The sequence below is a fragment of the Labrus mixtus genome, chromosome 1 (assembly GCF_963584025.1).
Source record: "Labrus mixtus chromosome 1, fLabMix1.1, whole genome shotgun sequence".
Lineage (NCBI taxonomy): Eukaryota > Metazoa > Chordata > Actinopteri > Labriformes > Labridae > Labrus > Labrus mixtus.
This window is the reverse complement of record NC_083612.1, coordinates 8,119,989-8,139,540: the sequence shown is the minus strand read 5'-3', so window position 1 is coordinate 8,139,540 and position 19,552 is coordinate 8,119,989. Positions and strand designations below refer to the sequence as shown.

Genomic DNA, 19,552 nt, shown 5'->3' with positions numbered 1-19,552 from the left:
GTGTGTGTCTGTGTGTGTGTGTGTGTGTGTGTGTGTGTGTGTGTGTGTGCGTGTGCGTGTGCATGTGTGTTTTCTGTGTCAGACTCTTGGGGTGCTTCCGGACCAGGACTCGTTCTACGATGTGACCGACAGTCTGGAGCAGTTGGGGATGGAGACGATCATCTTCAAACACATGAACAACAGAGGGACGGAGCCCGACCTGCGCTCTCAGTTCACCATCTACGAGGTAACCACAACCTGAACGACAAAACAACACACACACAGTTAGAACAGTGTTTAAGTGTGTGTGTGTGTGTGTGTGTGTGTGTGTGTGTGTGTGTGTGTGTGTGTGTGCTGCAGAACGCTCTGAGGTACGAGGACGGGGACGGGGACGTGGACGACTCCTCCCTTCACCTCCGTAAAGAGAGAAGAAAGACGGCGTTCGGCGAGCAGGAGGGACGCAAGAACCGCCGCACCTCCAGCCAAAACCTCCCTGACCTCCTCCCCTCACCCGGTGCTTCCTCCCCCACCCCCACCCCCACCCCCACAACCTTCCTGCCCCCCTCCACTGAGACCACCCCGGTCTCCCCTGCCATCTCCCCTACGTTCTCCCCCGCCGTCTCCCCCGTTGTCTCCTCCCCCAGCCCCACGGCGGGGTCGGGCAGCAGGGCCTCGTCTCCGCTGATCTCCGATCCTGACAGCTCCACCTCCAGTCCGTCCGGGTCCCACAGAGGGTCTCCTGTTCCTCCCCACACGGCCCCCAACGGTACCATAGCAACAGAGCAGGACGCAAAGTCACCGACCAGTCCGTAAGTATTATCTTCTGATAACAAGAAAAACAAAACTCTGAGCCTGATAACAAACAAACATGTTTACAATTATGGGACCCCCCCCTCCCCCCCTCTCCCTGGTGTTACGGCCGGTCTGGTCTCCCTCTGCTCTCTGAGTCTGACCAAGTTTAGACCGGCCGCCTGACGAGGGACGTGTTTTATTTGGAAACAGATTTTCCTCTGAGTTCAAGCAGCAGGAATGTTTGTCCTCTGTGGGCACATGAAGAACATTTCTGCTCGTGTTTGGACTCAGCGGGAACAGCCGACATCTCTTGAACATTTTAAAGGGGGCAAAGTTTATTTCATATTTAGCATTAAGTACTCGCCAGAGACTTCACTGCGGGGTCCACTCTGGACCCGACAGGGACTGTAATTATGTGAAATAATGTTGTCCTCTTTGAATGTATTCAAAACTTCAGGACTGATGGTTGAGCTTCTCCTTCCTCATTAGATGAAAACATTTTGGGTTGTTATTGTTAGACGTTATCAAATACATATTTCACCTCAGTCAAAAAAACAAATCTATAATGAGAGAAAGCAGGCTTAATGCATCCAGACAAAAAGCCAAGTACCTCTTTTCCTGCTGCAGCTTTTATACACCGTCAGTGCAAAGACACAAAATGATTCCAACCACAGGATTTATTTTTACCTGAAGTTGTTAAAGTCGATCCCCATTTTTAAAGCTCACATAGTGCAACAATGCTGGAGGTCCAAACTAAACGTGAGCAAAAGTTTCATCTCATGAGGTTAACGTGTGTTGGAGTAATCCCAGGATGAGTCTGCAGAGGGCGCTAAACACAGAACTCGTTCTGCAAAGCACGCGACGAGTTTGTTTGGCTTCTCCAGCCAAAACCTCCCTGACCTCCTCCCCTCACCTGCTGCTTCCTCCCCACACCCCAATCACCTTCCTGCCCCCCTCCACTGAGAACAACCCCCCTCTCCCCCTCTGTCTCCATCACATCTGTTGGCTCTAATGATGGGGATATTTCGCTCATATTCAATTCTCGTTTGTGTCTCATCTTATATTTATTCTGCTCTTTCTCTGAACACGGCTTTAGTTGAAGAATCAGGTCTTTCTCTCTCTCTCTCTCTCTCCATCCTGGTGCTGATTCTGGGTCTGTTTCTTATTTCTGGTGACTGGTGTTTCTCTCTCCCTCTCTGGCTCTCTTCCCGCTGCGGTGCTTTCTGACCACCAGGGGACGCTCTTTCCTCAGCCACCACATGTCCGCTCTTGGTTTCGGCAGGAAGTCCAGACTCTTCACCAAAACCAGCTCTATCTCTGAGGAGCCGCCAGCCGCCTGCAGGTCGGTAACGCCTGGACTGACCTGAGACCTGCTGACTAGACGTCAGTTTAGTCCCGTTGGTGCCACATCGTTTATTTTACAGACGCTTACAGAGGAAAGAAACAGATTCACTTTGAGGATTACTTCACTTCACATATCCCACCTAAAAATTGAACTAAAACCAAGCGGGAACTTCTGGCGCCAAAAACTGCAGTTCCCTGAGTGTCCACTTGAGGCTGTCTCCAAAAGCGAAGGACTCCCCATTTTTTTCTATCTTTAGAGAGGAATGAACGTGTTTACAGCCTGGTTTAAAAACACTTTTGAGATCAAGATGAAACATGAGCAGTATCAGCCTCTTCTCAAGTGAGAAAATAATCAAATTTGAATAAAAAAATACGTAGAAGTAGATCTTAAAATTCTTAAATGAAACTTTTAGGAGATTTAAATTATTAAAATGATTTATAATAAAAATACTAGATCACGTCTCTTTGGCTCCGTTCCTCCTCTCAAATCGGCTGGATGTGTTGATCAGGCAGAAGCCAGACTGTCTTCTTTACAACACACACACACACACACACACACACACACACACACACACACACACACACACATTCAATGGAATGAACTGGCAAAAAGAAATGTTTTGAAATGGTTGCAGTCTTTACTCTCTAAATTCTTGGCAGTTTATTCATTTTGTGTGTTTTGTGTGTTTTGTGTGTGTGTGTGTGTGGGTCTGTATTGTGTGGTGTGTGTGCGTGTGCGTGTGTGTATCACAGCTCGTCTCCCTCAGACCTCTCTCACCAGGAGAAGCCGTCCCAGTTGAACCCGGAGCAGCCCGTCAAGACGGAGTCTAAAACCAGTTTCAAGTAAGTGAAGCAGACTGGGATTTCTTTTTGTTTTCCATAGCGATGTAGGCACAGCACGGTTACCAGGATGCTGCGGCTCATTGATGGTAATTAGTGTGTTGTTTCAGGGGACCTACACTGTTGTAGAAGTGAGAGCGTTGGTGTTTGATATCTCTGTGGATTGTTTCATTCAAAACGTTTCTTCATCTGTGATTTAATTAAACTTTGGATCAGACGGGATTCATCTGTGGATTCTTTATTATCTCCTTATCTAAGAATTGTATTTTATTGTTTAGGATTACAGATTATTATTTAATCATTTATCTACAGTCGTTCATCATTTCTTATTTATTAAGACTTTTTTCACAATTTAATCATTTTCAGACTTCAGATTTTTTTTAAATCTGGATTTGTTTTTCAAATTTGTGGTAGTTCATTTTTGGCAGTGAGAAAGCTCCCGACATTGTCTTGCTTTATGCAGACAACCGTATGAGCTAATGTTTGTGTCACATATGTCGGGTTGTGACGTTGTACGATGTCATAAAGATGTTATAAAGCGAGACAATGTGTCGGAGCCTTTCTCATCTTCTGTAAGTTTTACCCTCCTCCGGCTTTTTTTATGCGCAAATTTTTTCTGTTTTCCTCTTAATTTCTTAAAATCGTAATTCATTGATAACCTCCTTAATTAGGAGTCATCTTAATTAAGAACTTTTTTTATCCTGATGGCTTAATATTTTATTTTTGTCTGGAATATTTTAACAGATTTTTCTTCCATTTCTGTCAGATTTCTAAAATTAATTCTTGATTTCTTTTTAAGTTTAACTCTACAGTTTTTTTTGTTTACCATTTTGCAGAATGTTGTTCTGCATAGTTACTGGATTTTTTTAAAAACTCTGAAATGTGCACATGCAGTATCTCCTTTTTGAATACAGCTGAGATTTGATGTTGAGTTTTGAATATTTTATAATTCACAAGAATAAGACCTGATGCTTAATCTCTGTCCGTCTGTCTCTCCGTCTGTCTCTCTGTCTGTCTCTCTGTCTGTCTCTCCGTCTGTCTCTCTGTCTGTCTCTCTGTCTGTCTCTCTGTCTGTCTCTCCGTCTGTCTCTCTGTCTGTCTCTCCGTCTGTCTCTCTGTCTGTCTCTCTGTCTGTCTCTCTGTTCGTTTCATCATTATAATGTTTTGTCTGACACTCTAACATTTTTCTTTATTCTCTCTCTCCCTAATTTCTTCGTGCCTCGTCTTTTTCTCTTCCTCTCCTCCCTTGATCCTCCCCCAGCTCTGGGGAGGATGACGTGTTCCACTGGTAAGTACTCGTCTCTCCTCCTCCTCCTCTCCTCCTCTTCCTCCTCCTCCTCCTCCTCTTCCTCATCATCCTCTTCCTCCTCTTCTTCCTCCTCTTCTCCTCTCATCCTCTCCTCTTCCTCCTCCTCCTCTTCTCCTCCTCTTCCTCCTCCTCCTCCTCCTCCTCTTCCTCCTCCTGTGTGTCTCTAGTTGTCAGTCAAGTGCTCAGCTGCATAACTGTTCAGCAACATTTAAATTTAAACTCCATCTAGAGCAGAAAGTGAGAGAGAGATAGTGGAGAAAGACATGCAGGAACGGAGTCACAGGTCGGACCTGAACCCAGGGCACCGGCCTCCGTACGTGGGGCGCAACCTAACCGCTAGGCCACCCGCGCCCCTTCTTAAGAAGTTTTTATGCAGCTGAGCACTTCATCAGGTGTTATGTGAAGGAAATCAGGTGGTGTCTGGGAAACGTGTGTGTGTGTGCGTGCGTGTGTGTTTGCCTGGTGAGGGGGTAAACTGTGTGAGATGTGTGTGTAGTTCAAAGCTGATTCTGGTTGGGACTTGTGTGTTTTAGTGAATCTGTGTTCACCTGAGAGAGGTGTAAAAGTAGTCAGCAACGGTTTAAAATACCAAATTTATTTAGAAAATGTTCCTTTAAAAACCTTAAAGGTGTATCTGTAGTAGCTCATTCAGCTGTGAACCAATCAAGAGGTGAACTACAGATTTGAACCTGACAGGTGGTTCTGGTTGGGTCCTTTGTTTTCTGTGTGTGTGTGTGTGTGTGTTTCCATGTGTGTGTTCCCCGCTCAGCTCTGTGTTGTGTCTCTGCAGCTCTGACGACTGTAATGTAAACCAAGACAAGCCGGTTCTGAGGAGGTTTGAGTAAGTACTGCTGCAGCCCCGCTGCATGCTGGGTGATGGAGTCCGAGCCCTGCTGCTCCTGTTAGTACCTAGCTCTCTGTGTGTGTGTTTTTGTGTGAAGCCCGGGTTGTTTTAATGAGATTCTGGTGATTCTGCAGGATTACAAACTGAAGAGTCTTCCTGTATTGATGAAGCAAATGGCTCTGGGTGATTTTTTAATTTCTTCAGCTTCAAATAAAATCACTTTATTCCTCTGATGACATCTCACAAATCAAACTCAAGATCCTGATCTGCGTCTCTGCCTCTGTAGATTTTGTACATTGTCTGTGATCGTCAGTTTGATTTTTTCCCAGCACAGAAAACCTCCTCCATCCTGTTGTTTTCTCTCTCTCTCTCTCTCTTTCTGTCTCCTGGTTCTGGTCCTGGTCCTAAAGTGGATCTATTGTTGACCTTCAGTTCAGTTTGGAACAATAGAAACTCGTAAACTTGGGCAGATCTTTCACTGTGCGATTGTTCTGCTGCAGCCACTAAACGCAGACGTGAATTCTGAACGGCTGATTACAGAGCGAGCAGCTCGGAGCTCCCTCAGACCTGGACCAGGCCCACCTCCAAAACTACCACACTGAACTGAACTGGGCTGAACTGGGCTGAACTGGGCTGTGGCTGTGGGATGGCTGCAGAGGTGTAAAATGACAAAGTACATTATCTGAGTCATTCTACTAAACTACACTAAGATAAGATCATTTATTGATCCCCAGAGGGGAAATCCAAGACAAGAAGAAGAGCGTTCATATGAGTGCAAAACAAATAAGAATAGATGACATCATGAAATAAATATTAATCAGTAAGTAGAGAGTTAACTTTACACCCATTCATTTCCAGACAAAAAAAGAATGCAAGACATTCAGACGTGTGCAGTTAGTGGAAGTTAAACTCAAAGTGGACAGTTATGAGTTTAAGGAGGATGCATAAAAGGAGACATGAGCTCCCTGTTTCATATCCCCCGTCAGTCTAAGCCTATAGCAGCATAACTAGGAGCTGGTCCAAGTCTGAGCCAGGCTTTACTTTAATCTTTATCAACACAGTAAGTTTCAATCCTGCTCTTAAAAGTACCTGATTGGTAAAAGATTCTAAAAGAGAGGAGCCTGATAACTGAAGGCTCTACCTCCCATAGTACATTTTCTTGAGTCCGCCTGTCTTCTAAACTATGCACGCTTCATAATAACATAAAGCCGTGCACGTGTTGTATTATGACGTTATGTACAAGAGGTAACCGTGCTCAGGCCCGGTTAGACCTGGAGCAGTGTGAGTGCAGACCAGGGGGGGGGGGGGGGGGGGGCAATCGTGCTTAAGCACAGTACAGGACAACTGGGCCTATTGTGAGTGCACCCTTAAAGACTGTAGGTACCAGGAGCTGGTCTGCATTCAGTCGTGCATTGCTGACTGAAAAGAGATTTATCGAGGAACTTGTGAAGAGAGGTGACAACCGGTTATTGATATTTTTTCTGTTACCTCAACGCTGTTCCCCTAAAATGTCAGAAGAAGACCGAAGTACAACATCTCCCGCCTTCAGTTCCTTAAAGAGACGTTAATAACACAGGAAGCTGCTCTGATTTTAAAACTACCAATGGCACAGTAATGATATTAATAGACTCTAATGTGGCACCGAAAACTTTCTGCAATGAGACGAATAAAAAGCTCTGCAACATAAACTCTCCCCCTTCCTCTGACCTGCCTCCATCCTGGCTGTTTCCATACGACCACAACTGAATAATACTTGAAGAATCTGTGTGTGTGTGTGTGTGTGTGTGTGTGTGTGTGTGTGTGTGTTGGGTCTGTAGCTCAACAGTTCTTATAAAAATGTTAGTATTAAAGTTGTAAATCAGGGCTGGTTGGTGTGGGGTCGTTGCAGTGTCACAGTTTTAAGATGTGTGCTGGTTTGTTTTGGGTGCAGTCTAATCGCTGGTCTTTAATCTGACTGGTTTTGGTTTGTGGGTTTTTGTGATGAAGAAATTCAATCAATCGATTTCTTGACTTTGTGCTCCTGATTGAAGTGATTTATGGTTTGTGTTTTTCTGCTTTCACATGCTGGTGACAACATTCAAGTTTTTTTTATATCAAATATTCTACATCGTTGTCATAAAAACTTAAAGTAAGAAAAAAATAAATAAACATGCCAAGCTCCCAACTCAGCCTATTTCTTACTTGGAAGAGTTTTATTTAAACCAACCAATCGTCTTCCTGACTTCAGCAGCATGTGAAAGTGGTGCCTGGATTTTTTTTTCCCCCCCCGGAGACTTCCAGACGTCTGATTCCGCTTCATGTCGGCCATGTTTGCTCCGTCTCACGGTTGCTTTTTTACATCTTACCCCCCCCCCCCCCCCCCACCCCCCTCCTCTCTGCAGAGACACCTTCCTGCGCAGCCTGGCAGCCACACAGTGGGAGAAGAAGAGAAGAAGTAAACACCTGAGCCAGTCCAGGCAGTCCACGTCTGATGATGTCATAACCCCGAGCCCGCAGCCTGTGGAGGGGCGTGACGGGGAGGAGTCGCCACGTCAGGGTAAATCTTTGAGTTGAAATTATTTTTTATTTTTTATTTTTTACAAACAACGTCGATGGATTTAGAAAAACCAGAAAAAGAAATGTCTGTAGAGCCTGAGTAAGATATTAAAATGTCGTTTCACTCGCACGCACATCTCTTAAAGGAACAGTACACCTTTTCTGCTAATCTTGCTCCCTGTCTCGTGTGTGTGTTTCTCCTCAGGGCCGACATCCAGCAGTTCCGACACAAACGGACACTCAGACTCCCAGAATGACCCAGGTGAGAGAGCGCAGTTACCCACAATCCTCTTCTCCTCATTAGTGCTACCCACACTGCAGTGCTCAATTAGCGCCTGCCTGGCCCTTTCCCAAAAGCCAAAGTTCAGTACGGAGTGCAGACTCTTCAAGTAGTCTGAACCCTCGTGGTCATTATGTGGGTCCACCTCAGTAGACTGAACATTTCAGCGTGGATCCTAACTTCAGGGATAGCACGCGTAGAGGGACGGTCTACTGTCAGACTGTGTAGGCACTTTGCAATCCGGATGCACCCCACGTTTATGAAGGCCGTACAATTCATGGGCTTCAGCGGAATGAGAAGTTGTGAGTGCATCGGCTCGGTGGTGGTGATGGTGCACCACCTGGTGGAGGTGAGGCGTTACTACTCTCTTGTACGTCATCCATCAGAAGAAGAAGACGCAGCAGAGTGCAACAACTGCATCTTCTCTCAACCCTTCTAACCTTTACACAAAACAGCTCGGAGACACTTTCACCAAATAACTGAGACGAGGGTGGATGAGTGGAAAGGTTGATAAATATTTAATGGGTGGGTGCGTGAATGGAGGCATGGATGGAAGGCTGAATGAATATTTGATGAATTAATGGATAAGTGGATTCATGCATGGATGGATGCAGAGATGACTTAAAGACATGTATAAGGAGTTCATTATTGTTCCATTTCATGAACTTCTGTAAACACTGGGAACATTGTTCTCTTTGTAGCCTCCTCGATGCAGCGGCAGTGCAGCACTCTCTCCGATGACAAGAAGTTTCTGCTGGACATGCTGTACTCCAAAACCTCTGCCACAGCGCCGCTGAGCCCGACTGCTGCAGCTGCTGACACCAACGAAGAAGAAGGCAGCTTCCTGGCTGGTGAGAGCCGAGCACACACAATGAGTCATTTCAAGAAGAAGTTGTTTAAATGCACTACTCATAAACGCTCTTTTAGGTTATACGGTTTAACAAAACTTTTTTTTTTTTTTAAAAGACGCCATGTTGAAAAGAACAAAAATTTGAAATGTCAGTGTCAATGTCTTTCAGGTGGAGATCTGGGCGGTCGTGGTCGTGTGCTTGAGCGTCTCTCCAGCCTTAATGCGCGCTCAGTGGAGCCCTCCGCTCCCAGTGAGAGCAGCGCCTCCCGCAGGGCGGAGCTGGTGGGGCTGGAAGGTTCGGCACAAGCAGCGCTGGCCCGACTGGCTGAAGAACGACAGGTCTGAACAATACAGCTTCACTAATTTGCGTCTTTGCTCTAAATACTCACCGTCTAAACATGTGGAGAAATACAAACCTTGAAAAATGGAGAAATGTTAGAACACATGAAGGTTTACAGACCGATGCAGAGCTGGCTGAACGCTGAAGCTTCAGTGGTCACGACATGGCAACCTAGAGCACATTGACTCTAGAGAGGAGGGGGACAGGGGGGGGGGACAGTTCTCTTCAATGTTTTGAATTTGGACCGCAGTACCCATTTTAAACACTAGGTGTCAGAGTTACACTTTGCATCTGTTAAAGCCTCTTTCAAGACTCACAGCTGAAACAATCTGCTGGAACAATTCCAAAACCTTTTTTTTAATTAGCCATAGCTATGAAACATGTGTAGTAACCCTGGTGTTTCTCTTTTTGTTCTTAACCTGAATGTGCTCCATCAGACCCGAAACCTCCGGCAGCAGAGCAGCATCGATGTGGAGGGCCAAGCCCGCCGCATGGAGACCACCCAGTTGAACCCGCTGGGTCCTGGCGGTCCCCCTGACGCCTGGGAGCAGCTGCAGCCGAGCGCCGCCGCCCTGCGCATCAAAGACCTGGACTTCTCCGACCTGCTGGACGAGGAGGACATCGACGTGTTGGACATGGACTCTTTTGACTCCGCCTCCTCTTGTTATTCAGGCCTCCCTCCTCCTGCTCCTCCTCCTCCTCCAGGCATGGCTGGAGTTTCACCACCACCTCCTCCTCCCCTTCCCCCGGGCCTCGGCGGTCCTCCCCCTCCTCCCCCTCCCCCTCCTCTTCCAGGAGGTATGGCCCCTCCTCCTCCTCCTCCTCCTCCCCCTCCACCAGGTGCTCCACCTCCTCCTCCTCCTCCGTTCTCCTCCTCGGCGGCTCCCTCTCAGAAGAAGAAGACGGTGAAGTTGTTCTGGAAGGAGCTGAAGCAGGCGGACGGGCCTCAGAAGTGTCGCTTCGGTCGGGGGACGGTGTGGGCGTCTCTGGACAAGGTGGCGGTGGACACCTCCCGACTCGAACACCTGTTTGAGTCTAAAGCCAAGGAGCTGCCTGTCGCCAAGGTAACAAGGGCATGGTTCAGCTGGGGGGACTACAAACAGATGCATTGTGGGAAGTGTTAATTAGCAGAATGCCAGTATGCCGCAAACTTCTGTATGGTTGAAAGATTCAGTTTTCATCAGTATGCACTCACAAAGTGTGGTCAGTTTTTTATTTATTTATTTTATTTCAACCGTAATTCTATCAGGAACATTTCTTTAATTCTTAAGATATTTTTGATCCGCAAACTTATCAACACTTAATGCATAAGGGGTCTCTAACTGCGACCCGCCTTTATTTGTCAAAACATGCAGAAACACCGGGCTAGTAAAAAGAACTGGGCCTGAAATATAGATGGGCTTTTATTTGAAGCTTTACGGTACCACCATCCAGAGGTTTCCAAATGAATAAAACATCAGACTTCATACTAAAACCTCATCAGTAAATGTAAAATGTTGAGTAAATGTTTACTGTGAAAGTATAAATACTGATGAATCCTGATCTGATTTAAAATGTTCATAAATAAGTCATGGATTTAAAAATGCATTATGATGGTTGCTGGTCACACTGAAGTGTTTTGGTGTTCTTGTTGTCATTTGTTTTGTTGTTGTAATACTCACTTTGACCACTAGAGGCTGTCGGGCACTGCTTCACTAAGTTGTTCTGTGGAAACACTCTCATGTGGAAACCAGCAGGCAGAGCAGCATGTCGTTTTATTTACAGATTATTTAATCCTTTTTGTTTGATTTTTGTGCAGAAAGGACCTGAGACGAAGAAGTCTGAGATTCATGTTCTGGATCCAAAGAGGAGTAACGCCATCAACATCGGGATGACCGTGCTGCCTGCCGTCCACGTCATCAAGACCGCCATCCTCAACTTTGACGAGTTCGCCATCAGCAAGGAGGGCATCGAGGTACAGAGCGACTGCTAATGGCCTTTATTATTACAGTAGACTGTAAAGATGCAGGTCTGTCAAACTGATCCATTCTGTCCCGAGCAGAAGATCCTGACCATGACCCCCACGGAGGAGGAGAAGCAGAAGATCCAGGAGGCTCAGCTGGCCAATCCAGACGTTCCTCTGGGCACGGCGGAGCAGTTCCTGTTCAGCCTGGCCTCCATCAGCGCCCTGACCCCCCGCCTGCAGCTCTGGGCCTTCAAACTGAACTACGAAGCTCTGGAGAAGGTAACGTACCCACAGACAGAGGACCTGGTTCTTCATCTTCATGGTGAAACTGAAGTGGACTTGAATCAGTTTATCCCTGAGAGTCTGCACTAATGAATTTAAGATCTGAACATGTGTGCACAGGTTTGATATCTGCAGTTCTAAACCTTTAACAGGAGTAAATATCTCACACAGGGTGGCTGTGTTATGGATGATAATGTTTAAACCCCCCCACCCCCCCCACCACCCCCCCACCACCCTCCCCTGCAGGAGATTGCTGAGCCGCTGTTTGACCTGAAGTTGGGCATGGAGCAGCTGGCCTCCAATCAGACCTTCAAGAGAATCCTCGCCACGCTGCTCGCCATCGGGAACTTCCTCAACAGCTCCAACGTGAGACTTCTCCTCCTTTTCCCCCTCCTACTTCACCTCCTCCTCCTCCTCTTTCTCTTCCTCCTCCTCTTTCTCTTCTCCCTCCTCCTCCTCTTCCTCCTCCTCCTCTTCCTCCTACTTCTCCTCTCTTCCTCCTCCTACTTCTCCTTCTCCTCCTCTCTTCCTCCTCCTCCTGGTCCCCCTCTTCCTCCTCCTACTTCTCCTTCTCCTCCTCTCCCTCCTCCTCCTCCTCTTTTCTTCCTCCTCCTCTTCTCTTCTCCCTCCTCTTCCTCCTCCTTCTCCTCCTCTCTCCTCTTCTCTTCCTCCTCCTCTCTTCCTCCTCCTCCTCTCTCCTCTTCTCTTCCTCCTCCTCCTCTCTCCTCTTCTCCTCCTCCTCCTCCTCTCTCCTCTTCCTCCTGTGCTGATGTCCTGACTGTTTTTAGATAGGTGTGTTGTTTCTTGAAACAAAGATTCAAGATAACAGACAGAAACTGAACTTCTGATCTGTTTTAAGCAGCTTTAATCTGATTGTGTGTGTGTGTGTGTGTGTGTGTGTGTGTGTGTGTGTGTGTGTGTGTGTGTGTGTGTGTGATTCAGGCGAAAGGCTTCGAGCTGGGTTACCTGGAGAAGGTGGTGGAGGTGAAGGACACGGTGCACCGTCAGACTCTGCTGCATCACACCTGCAGCCAGGTGGTGGAAAATTACACCGAATCCTCCGACGTCTACTCCGAGATCCCCGCCATCACCCGCTCTGCAAAAGTAAAAAAACTCGTCAACTCTCAGTTTACTCTGATGTCACGCTGTCGGTGTTCAGGTGGTGACCAGGTGATTTGTCCTGCAGGTGGACTTTGAGCTGCTGTCGGAGAACCTGGTCCAGCTGGAGCGACGCTGCAAAGCATCCTGGGACAACCTGAAGGTGGTGGCGAAGCACGAAACCAAGGCGATGCTGAAGAACAAGATGACGGAGTTCCTGAAGGACTGCACGCAGAGGATCATCATCCTCAAGGTGGTCCACAGGAGGGTCATCAACAGGTACATCACACTGCTCCTCCTCTTCCTCCTCCTGCCGCCATCCTCCTCTTTTGTCCCCCTGAACGTCTGCTTAAGAGAAACATCATCAGGGGTCTTCCTGCCCCCGCTCGTCCTCATTCTGCCCCTCCTCATCCTCAACTTTCCCCGCCCCCTCGTCATTTTTCTCTTCCTCCTCCTTCTCCAGTAGCCCTCTTCCTCATCGTCTACGTCGGGTTCTCCTCCATCTCTTCCTCCTCCCCTCTCTTCTCATCACTTCCTCTTCCGATGATCTGTCCTCATTCTCCTCATTTCTCTCCTCCTCCAGTCCGTTCTCCTTTTCTGCCTCTTTGTTGTCCTCCTTTTCAGTGTTCCACACTTTCTTCTCCGTCTCCTTCTTTGGCTCTTCTCTTCCTCCACATCCTTCCAATACTCTTCCTGCTTCTTCTGTCCTTCACCTCTTCCTCCTCTCCCTACTCCACCTCCGCCTTCTCTCCACTCTCTCTTCCCCTCCTTTCTTTCTCTTCTTCCACCATTTCCTCCCCCTTTTCAATGTTACCCACTTTCGTCTCTTGCTCCTTATGGTCCTCCTCCTCTTCCTCCATATCCTTCCAATCCTCCTCCTGCGCCTTCTAATTTTTCTTTCTCCTCTTCTTCATCCGCTCTCCCTGGACCCCTCCTTTCCCACCTCACCCACATTCTTCTTTCTGTCTTCTTTCATTCTCTCTTTCTCAACCTCTCCACCTCCTCCTCCCCTCCTATCTTCCCTCTTCATCTCCTCTCCCTGGCTGTTCTCCTCCGTCTTTTCTTTTATTTCCTCCTCTATTATGTTCTCTGTTCTAATGTCCACTTTATTTGCTTATTCCTTATTTTCTGCTTCTCCACCTTCGTGTCCTCCTTCTTTCCCTCCTCTTCCTCCAATCCGCCTCCTGGTGCATGTCATCTCCTCCTTCCCCTCTTCCCCATCCTATATCCTCCTCCTCCTCCTCCTCCTCCTCCTCCCCTCCTGTGCCACCACACCCATCTTCTTCTTTGTTTCCTTCTCTGTCTCTGGGTCCACACTCTCCTGCTGTCTCCTGTGTCGGCATTTCCCCCCTTTTCACCTTTTCACTGTTTCTTTCCTCCATCTCCTCCTCTTCTCTTTTCCCTCCCTCACTTCTGAACTCTCCTCTTTTTCCTCCTGCAGGTTCCACTCCTTCCTGCTGTTCCTGGGTCAGCCGCCCTCCTCGGTCCGGGACATTAAAGTCACCAGTTTCTGTCGGATCATCAGTGAGTTCTCCCTCGAGTATCGAACCACCAGAGAGCGAGTCCTCACCCTGAAACGGAAACGAGCCGCTCACAGAGAGAGAACAAAGACCCGAGGAAAGATGATCACCGAGGTAAACCTCCTCCTGCTCCTGTACGGGGGGTCAGAGGTCAAAAGTTTAGACACAAGCAAAGAGTGAACAGCCACCCCTTATATTATCATTTAGTTTATGATCTGGTGAGAACATTTTAAAATCTTCAGTAAATGAAGTCATCTCTCTTTTCTTTCACTCCATCCAGACTGAGAAGTTCTCAGGGGCGGTGCCTCAGGACGACAGCCCCTCCCCCGTCTCCATGGCAGCAGACGGGGAGCCGGGTCAGGAGGAGGAGCACGAGAACATGAGGAACCTTCTGATCAGCACCAGCAACAGCCTGAGCGCCGAGCAGGGAGGAATGAGGCGCTCCAGGGGCTTCCGCAGTAAGACCCTGTTCAGCATGCTCAGACCCCCATGACTCCTTTTAGTGAAAGATTTGAAGCTGTCAGATGAAAGTGACTGACAGGAACAGGAAACAAAAACATTACGATGCCGCCTCTCCTTCTCCTTGACCTCTTTTTCTCTTGTTCAGAATCACAAAAAGTTAAACATTGTCCCTGCTCCGATTAAAAAAAAAAAAAACAGCCTAAAAAGGACTTTTCTCATAAATTGGGGGGTTTGTATACGGACTAGAGACACATATTAGTGTTAGAGAAACATGGCAAAACAATATGTGACCTTTAAATTCACCTGTTGGAGCGCTGAGACCTTGAACCATTTGAGATAGTTCAATTCTGATTCACATTCTTGATGGAGCTCATTTCCTGATCCTGGTCCTTGTCCTGGTCCTCAGGTCTCGGCAGGGTGAGTCCGTCTCAGATATCTGCGGCCAGAGACGACGGCACCAACTCCCAGGACGACGCCACGGACGAGATCATGGACCGACTCGTCAAGTCTGTTACCCAGAATCCCTCAGATAGACCGTCCAGTCCCAAGTCCCGCAAACGGTCTCGAGTGAACAGGAAGTCATGTGAGTACCCGGATCCTGATTTTATTATTATTTGATACTTCATCTGAGGCGGTTATGTTTGAGTCACGGTTTGATTGAAATGTTGCACTGCTCCTTTAAGAGCGGATCCACCTTGAGTTTGGAGGTTTGGAGGTCTCTGCAGGATCAGACTCTGTGTGGAGACATAACAGCAGCTCTGTGTCCACAACACGTCCGTATCACACCTCATGTTCATATCAGTGTTTTCACTTCCTCCATAAATCCTCAGTAATCAGATAATCAACACATCCTCACTGCAGATAAAGTTCAGAGAACTCAGAATTCACCCTGAGAAAGTGTGATTAGAAGTGTTTGTCATCATAATGCACCTCCAGGGAGCAGCGACGACAAAGTCAGACTGACTCCAGTGAATAAAGTTTACACACATTATTAATTTGGGAAAAGATCGAGAATCAACTTGTCTCATTTTCCCGGACTTTCCAGACCTACTTTAGTCGGATTCATTCAGAAACAAAGAACATTTGAGGTGAAGTTTTCCTAAACCTGGACCCTGTTGGTACCTACTTTAGACACATCAGTCCTCACATATGACTCGTGTCTAAAGTAGGTACCTGCTGCAGGAGCTTTCTTCGTTTTCTATAATATAATATAAACTCAGAGTAAAGAAAGAAAAGTTTACAGAACAGTCAAAACTCAGTGTGCTGTGATTCTTAAAGGGATACTTCACCCATTTGCATTAAGCTTTGTATCATTACAAACCTGCTAGTTTTGAATGGTCGTGCACCCCGCCCTCATTTTCCCCTGAGACAGGAAATCTTTGTATTTCCACCTGCGTTGCTGTGCATTCTGGGAGTTGGTGTCTTTCATCCACATGAGCCAAGAAGGCACCAACTTCAAAATGTATTTCACATTTCTACTACATGTATGACCCAATGTCAATACAGAGTCGTGTTTCAACGGGTGAAGTATCCCTTTGAGAATGAGGCAGTGGAGCCATCAGACAAGTAAATAAGAGGGAAAAAAAAAATATCCAAATGTTCACGTCATCTTTGTAGCCTGATCATTGCAGCTGATTGATTATTGTTGGTAACAGATGTGCACATGATTGAGTAGATCTTATTCAGTCTATAAGGAGGGGATACGATGGGAACAAAGTCAACAAATTCAGTTTTATTCGACAGGAAGACAACAAGCTGCTGTTCTTGTTTTTCAGACTTCTGGTCTCTGTGATGAGAGAACTGTCTGCAGCTGCTGACAAACAAACAAATAAATAAATAATAAACTTGTGTGTGTCTGTTTCAGTGAGGAGGACTCTGAAGAGCGGCCTCAGTCTGGACGTGGTTCAGGCTCTCGGACTCAACAAGACAGCAGACAAGGTCTGAACGATCAATCATTGAACATTATCGACAAGAGACTGAACCCAGACCAGCTGAGTGAGACCGCCGAACGCCACGAGAGAAACAGACCTGTGTTCCTGACTCTGTTTCCTGCACGAGAAGAAGCTCCATTTTGACGTGTTTGCTGGTGTGGCTCGTTAATTTAACCGACCTCTTGAAGCTCTTTAACATGAATGTTTTACGAATGTGACACCAAAGAAATTACAGCAAACAGCCGAGAGATTTAAGATTTGGCGTTCTCCACATCGGGACCTTTTTAAGATAAAATAAGCTTTTAAAAAAATGTTTAACGCTCTAACGTGTTCAAAGTCCTAAACGTTTAAGTGAGTGTTTCCTGGCACTAAAAATCTGAAAAATCACTGAGGTGGTACCGAACGGTTCAACACTTCCCCTGCCACTGCTTGAATGTGTGTGTGTGTGTGTGTGTGTGTGTGTGTGTGTATAAAGCGTGTGTATCTGTGTGTGTGTGTTATTTTATTAAAAGTAATCAGGATGTACAGTCGTTGGATGTGAGCACGTATCGTCTGTACAGTCGACTTGTTGTTGTTGTTGTTGTTTTTTTTTGCACTTTAGTTCAGTTTTTTTGTGACTTGTAGTTCAAATTCTTCTTCACTGGTTTTCAGACACAAACTGTGTGAAGGACGACGACTGTTTTAACTTAAAGGTGAACATTTTACAGAAAAAAGAACGTAAAGATCGAATGTGTTCCTCATCAATAATAAAGGTTTTTAATAAAAAAGAACGACAGGATTTACGTATCTATTCAAACATCTGCTTTGATTAAAAGCATTTCATTATTCAAATAGTCAACCTGAAGTGGTCTCGTACATTATAACACGATTATAAGCAGGGGCGTGTCCAACTGGGGGCTCTGATTTATGCAGGGGGAATATTATTTAACCGTTCAGATTTATTGAATGAAAAGTGGTGCAGTTTGGACTTCAGACGGTACAAAATATGTGACTGAACAAAACAAACATGTTTAAAAAGTGCTTCATGGTTTGTTTGTTTTTCCAGGCACACTTTCTTGACCTACTGAAAACGGCTCCGCGACCCACTTTTGGGTCCCGACCCACCAGTTGAGAACCATTGGTCTAAAGTCTGATGTGCACACAAACACACACAAATAAACATCATATTTTTTACCCTTTGTAACTTCACCGATCAGATAAACTTCATAACACAAGATAAAGGTAACGTTACTTACAAGTCCTTTAGAAAGTGGTTGCAAACTCTTCCATTGTCCAACTACTTCAAAATGACAGGAGCTGGCGATATTTTTGTCCCGACACATTGCCACTTAATTCATAACAAGTGAGACGATGTGCTTTACTATCACCTGATTTTTAATTTAAAGTAAGAACAAACGATAATATGCTACATTGCGATGTAACGAAAACTACTTGCAAACAGAAAAAAAGACCTAATGGTTGGCAATTAGCCAATCACAGTTGAGGATTCTTGGGATGGCCAATTAGATTTCTAGGGGGAGGGGGGGCAATGCCACTCCTGTCCTCCCCTCTGGACACGCCCCTGATTATAACGCCCAGGACTGTGAAAAAACTCTGCAAAGAAAGATGCTGAATTGATTCTTAACTTGAGCAAAAATGACCTGAAGGTGTCGTCATGGTTACTGTCCTCATACTGAACGTCTTCCATAGACACTTAATACGCAGAAGGTTAGCGCAGGTGGGGTGAGAGAGCCGTCCATGTTCAGTTTTATTTAAAGAATGTTTTTATGTGTTCTTCTTCCGTTGTCAGAACAAAAAAAGAAATGAGTGTAGAGGCTGCTCTACTTCAAACTGTATTAATGTTTCATAATCAATAAAGATGTTATAAAATACTACTTGAAAAGTGTCAGAAATGTACAATAAAATAAAAAACAAGCAACTTCACGTCTCTTTGTTCATGTTAAATTGGTTATTGATGTTTGTGTTTTGTAAGAGAAATTTGAAAATGTTCAAACCCTCAGTGGGATTTTTAACAGTATCATTAAAGGTCACATATTCGCTCCTTCTTTTCAAGAAGTTTAAATAAGTCTCAGAGCTCCTCAAAACATGTCTGTGAAGTTTCTTCTTCTAAATCCACTCTGATCCTGTATTTGATCATGACTATAAACCCCTCTATTTCAGACCTGCTCAGAACAGGCTGTTTCTGTGTCTGTACCTTTAAATGTAAATGATGTCTGACCACGCCCCCTCTCTGGAAGGGGTGTCTCTGTCTTTCTCGCTCCATGTCCTATTGTTTACGGTGAGAAGGCAGACTCAGAGGGCAGAACAAACACCTAGCTGTGGGAGTGTCACCCACCTGGGGGAGGGGTTACTGTCCTTTGTGATGTCATGAAGGGAAAATCTCCAAACGGCCTGTTTTCTCATCATTTGGTGGGGGGCTTAACCTTTAAAATAAACTGGTAAACGTATTTGAATTGTATTACTGTTTTCAAAACTTAAAGGTTAAATAAAAGAATAAGAACAAGTTTTTCTACAATTCTGTAATTCATTTAGTTTTTATCCAAAGCAACGAACATCAAAGAGTAAGTACAACACAAGCGAGGATCTAGAGCGGAGGACACAACATCAGTAAGCTTTAAGTCTGATTGGACACACAGATGTTGATAGGAAGTGACCAGAGAGTCAGCGCAATGTAAAACTTTTTTTTCTTATTTATATATCGTCATCAACAACTACATCGACTACTGTTCTTCAGCTGGCCCTGAAGGTCAACTGCAAAAACAGTTCACATGACTCATAAAACATTTCATTAAAAGCAAAAATATTTCACAAAATTCCCAGATATATATATTGAAGCGCAAAAATATTTCATAGAACTCAAAATGTCATGAGGTGTAATGTAGTACGGTTTCATAAATGTTTCTGAAATGTATTTTGTGTCATGTGAAATGTTTTTCTGTTTCATGTCATTTTTAGCATTTCATCAATTATTACACTTTTTGTGATTTTCTTTTTTGCAATTCATATTTTGTTTTCAAGTTTAATGTTTTGTGTTTTTTTTTTTCTCAATTAACCCTTCAGGGCCACCGTAGAGTGTTGTATTGATTGTGATGTTCATATCGTTCATGACTCCAGTGTTACAGAAGTATAAGAGAGGTATTACTTAGTGAACTACATTAACAAAGCAGACTGTCCCTGTAAGAATATCTGACTGTCTCATGT

At 45.5% G+C, this 19,552-nt stretch overlaps 1 protein-coding gene across 5 annotated transcripts in view; it reads left to right on the top strand.

The window, feature by feature from the left end:
- Positions 1-18,269, top strand: part of fhod1 (formin homology 2 domain containing 1) — a 51,198-nt gene extending 32,929 nt beyond the window's left edge. The window contains exons 9-28 of one of the 5 annotated variants that reach the window (XM_061050662.1): positions 83-226; positions 340-788; positions 2,024-2,113; positions 2,869-2,958; positions 4,217-4,243; positions 5,055-5,105; positions 7,490-7,644; positions 7,849-7,905; positions 8,625-8,774; positions 8,943-9,112; positions 9,551-10,177; positions 10,912-11,067; positions 11,155-11,337; positions 11,587-11,706; positions 12,283-12,444; positions 12,527-12,717; positions 13,880-14,072; positions 14,239-14,416; positions 14,827-15,003; positions 16,285-18,269. In XM_061050662.1, coding sequence (XP_060906645.1) covers positions 83-226; positions 340-788; positions 2,024-2,113; positions 2,869-2,958; positions 4,217-4,243; positions 5,055-5,105; positions 7,490-7,644; positions 7,849-7,905; positions 8,625-8,774; positions 8,943-9,112; positions 9,551-10,177; positions 10,912-11,067; positions 11,155-11,337; positions 11,587-11,706; positions 12,283-12,444; positions 12,527-12,717; positions 13,880-14,072; positions 14,239-14,416; positions 14,827-15,003; positions 16,285-16,364 — 3,450 coding nt within the window. In that variant the 3' untranslated portion in view covers positions 16,365-18,269. Of the gene's footprint in view, positions 1-82; positions 227-339; positions 789-2,005; positions 2,114-2,868; positions 2,959-4,216; positions 4,244-5,054; positions 5,106-7,489; positions 7,645-7,848; positions 7,906-8,624; positions 8,775-8,942; positions 9,113-9,550; positions 10,178-10,911; positions 11,068-11,154; positions 11,338-11,586; positions 11,707-12,282; positions 12,445-12,526; positions 12,718-13,879; positions 14,073-14,238; positions 14,417-14,826; positions 15,004-16,284 lie in introns of all 5 variants that reach the window. The other 4 variants (XM_061050581.1, XM_061050830.1, XM_061050750.1 and 1 more) reach the window with 4 other exon arrangements.
- Positions 18,270-19,552: the final 1,283 nt, after the last annotated feature.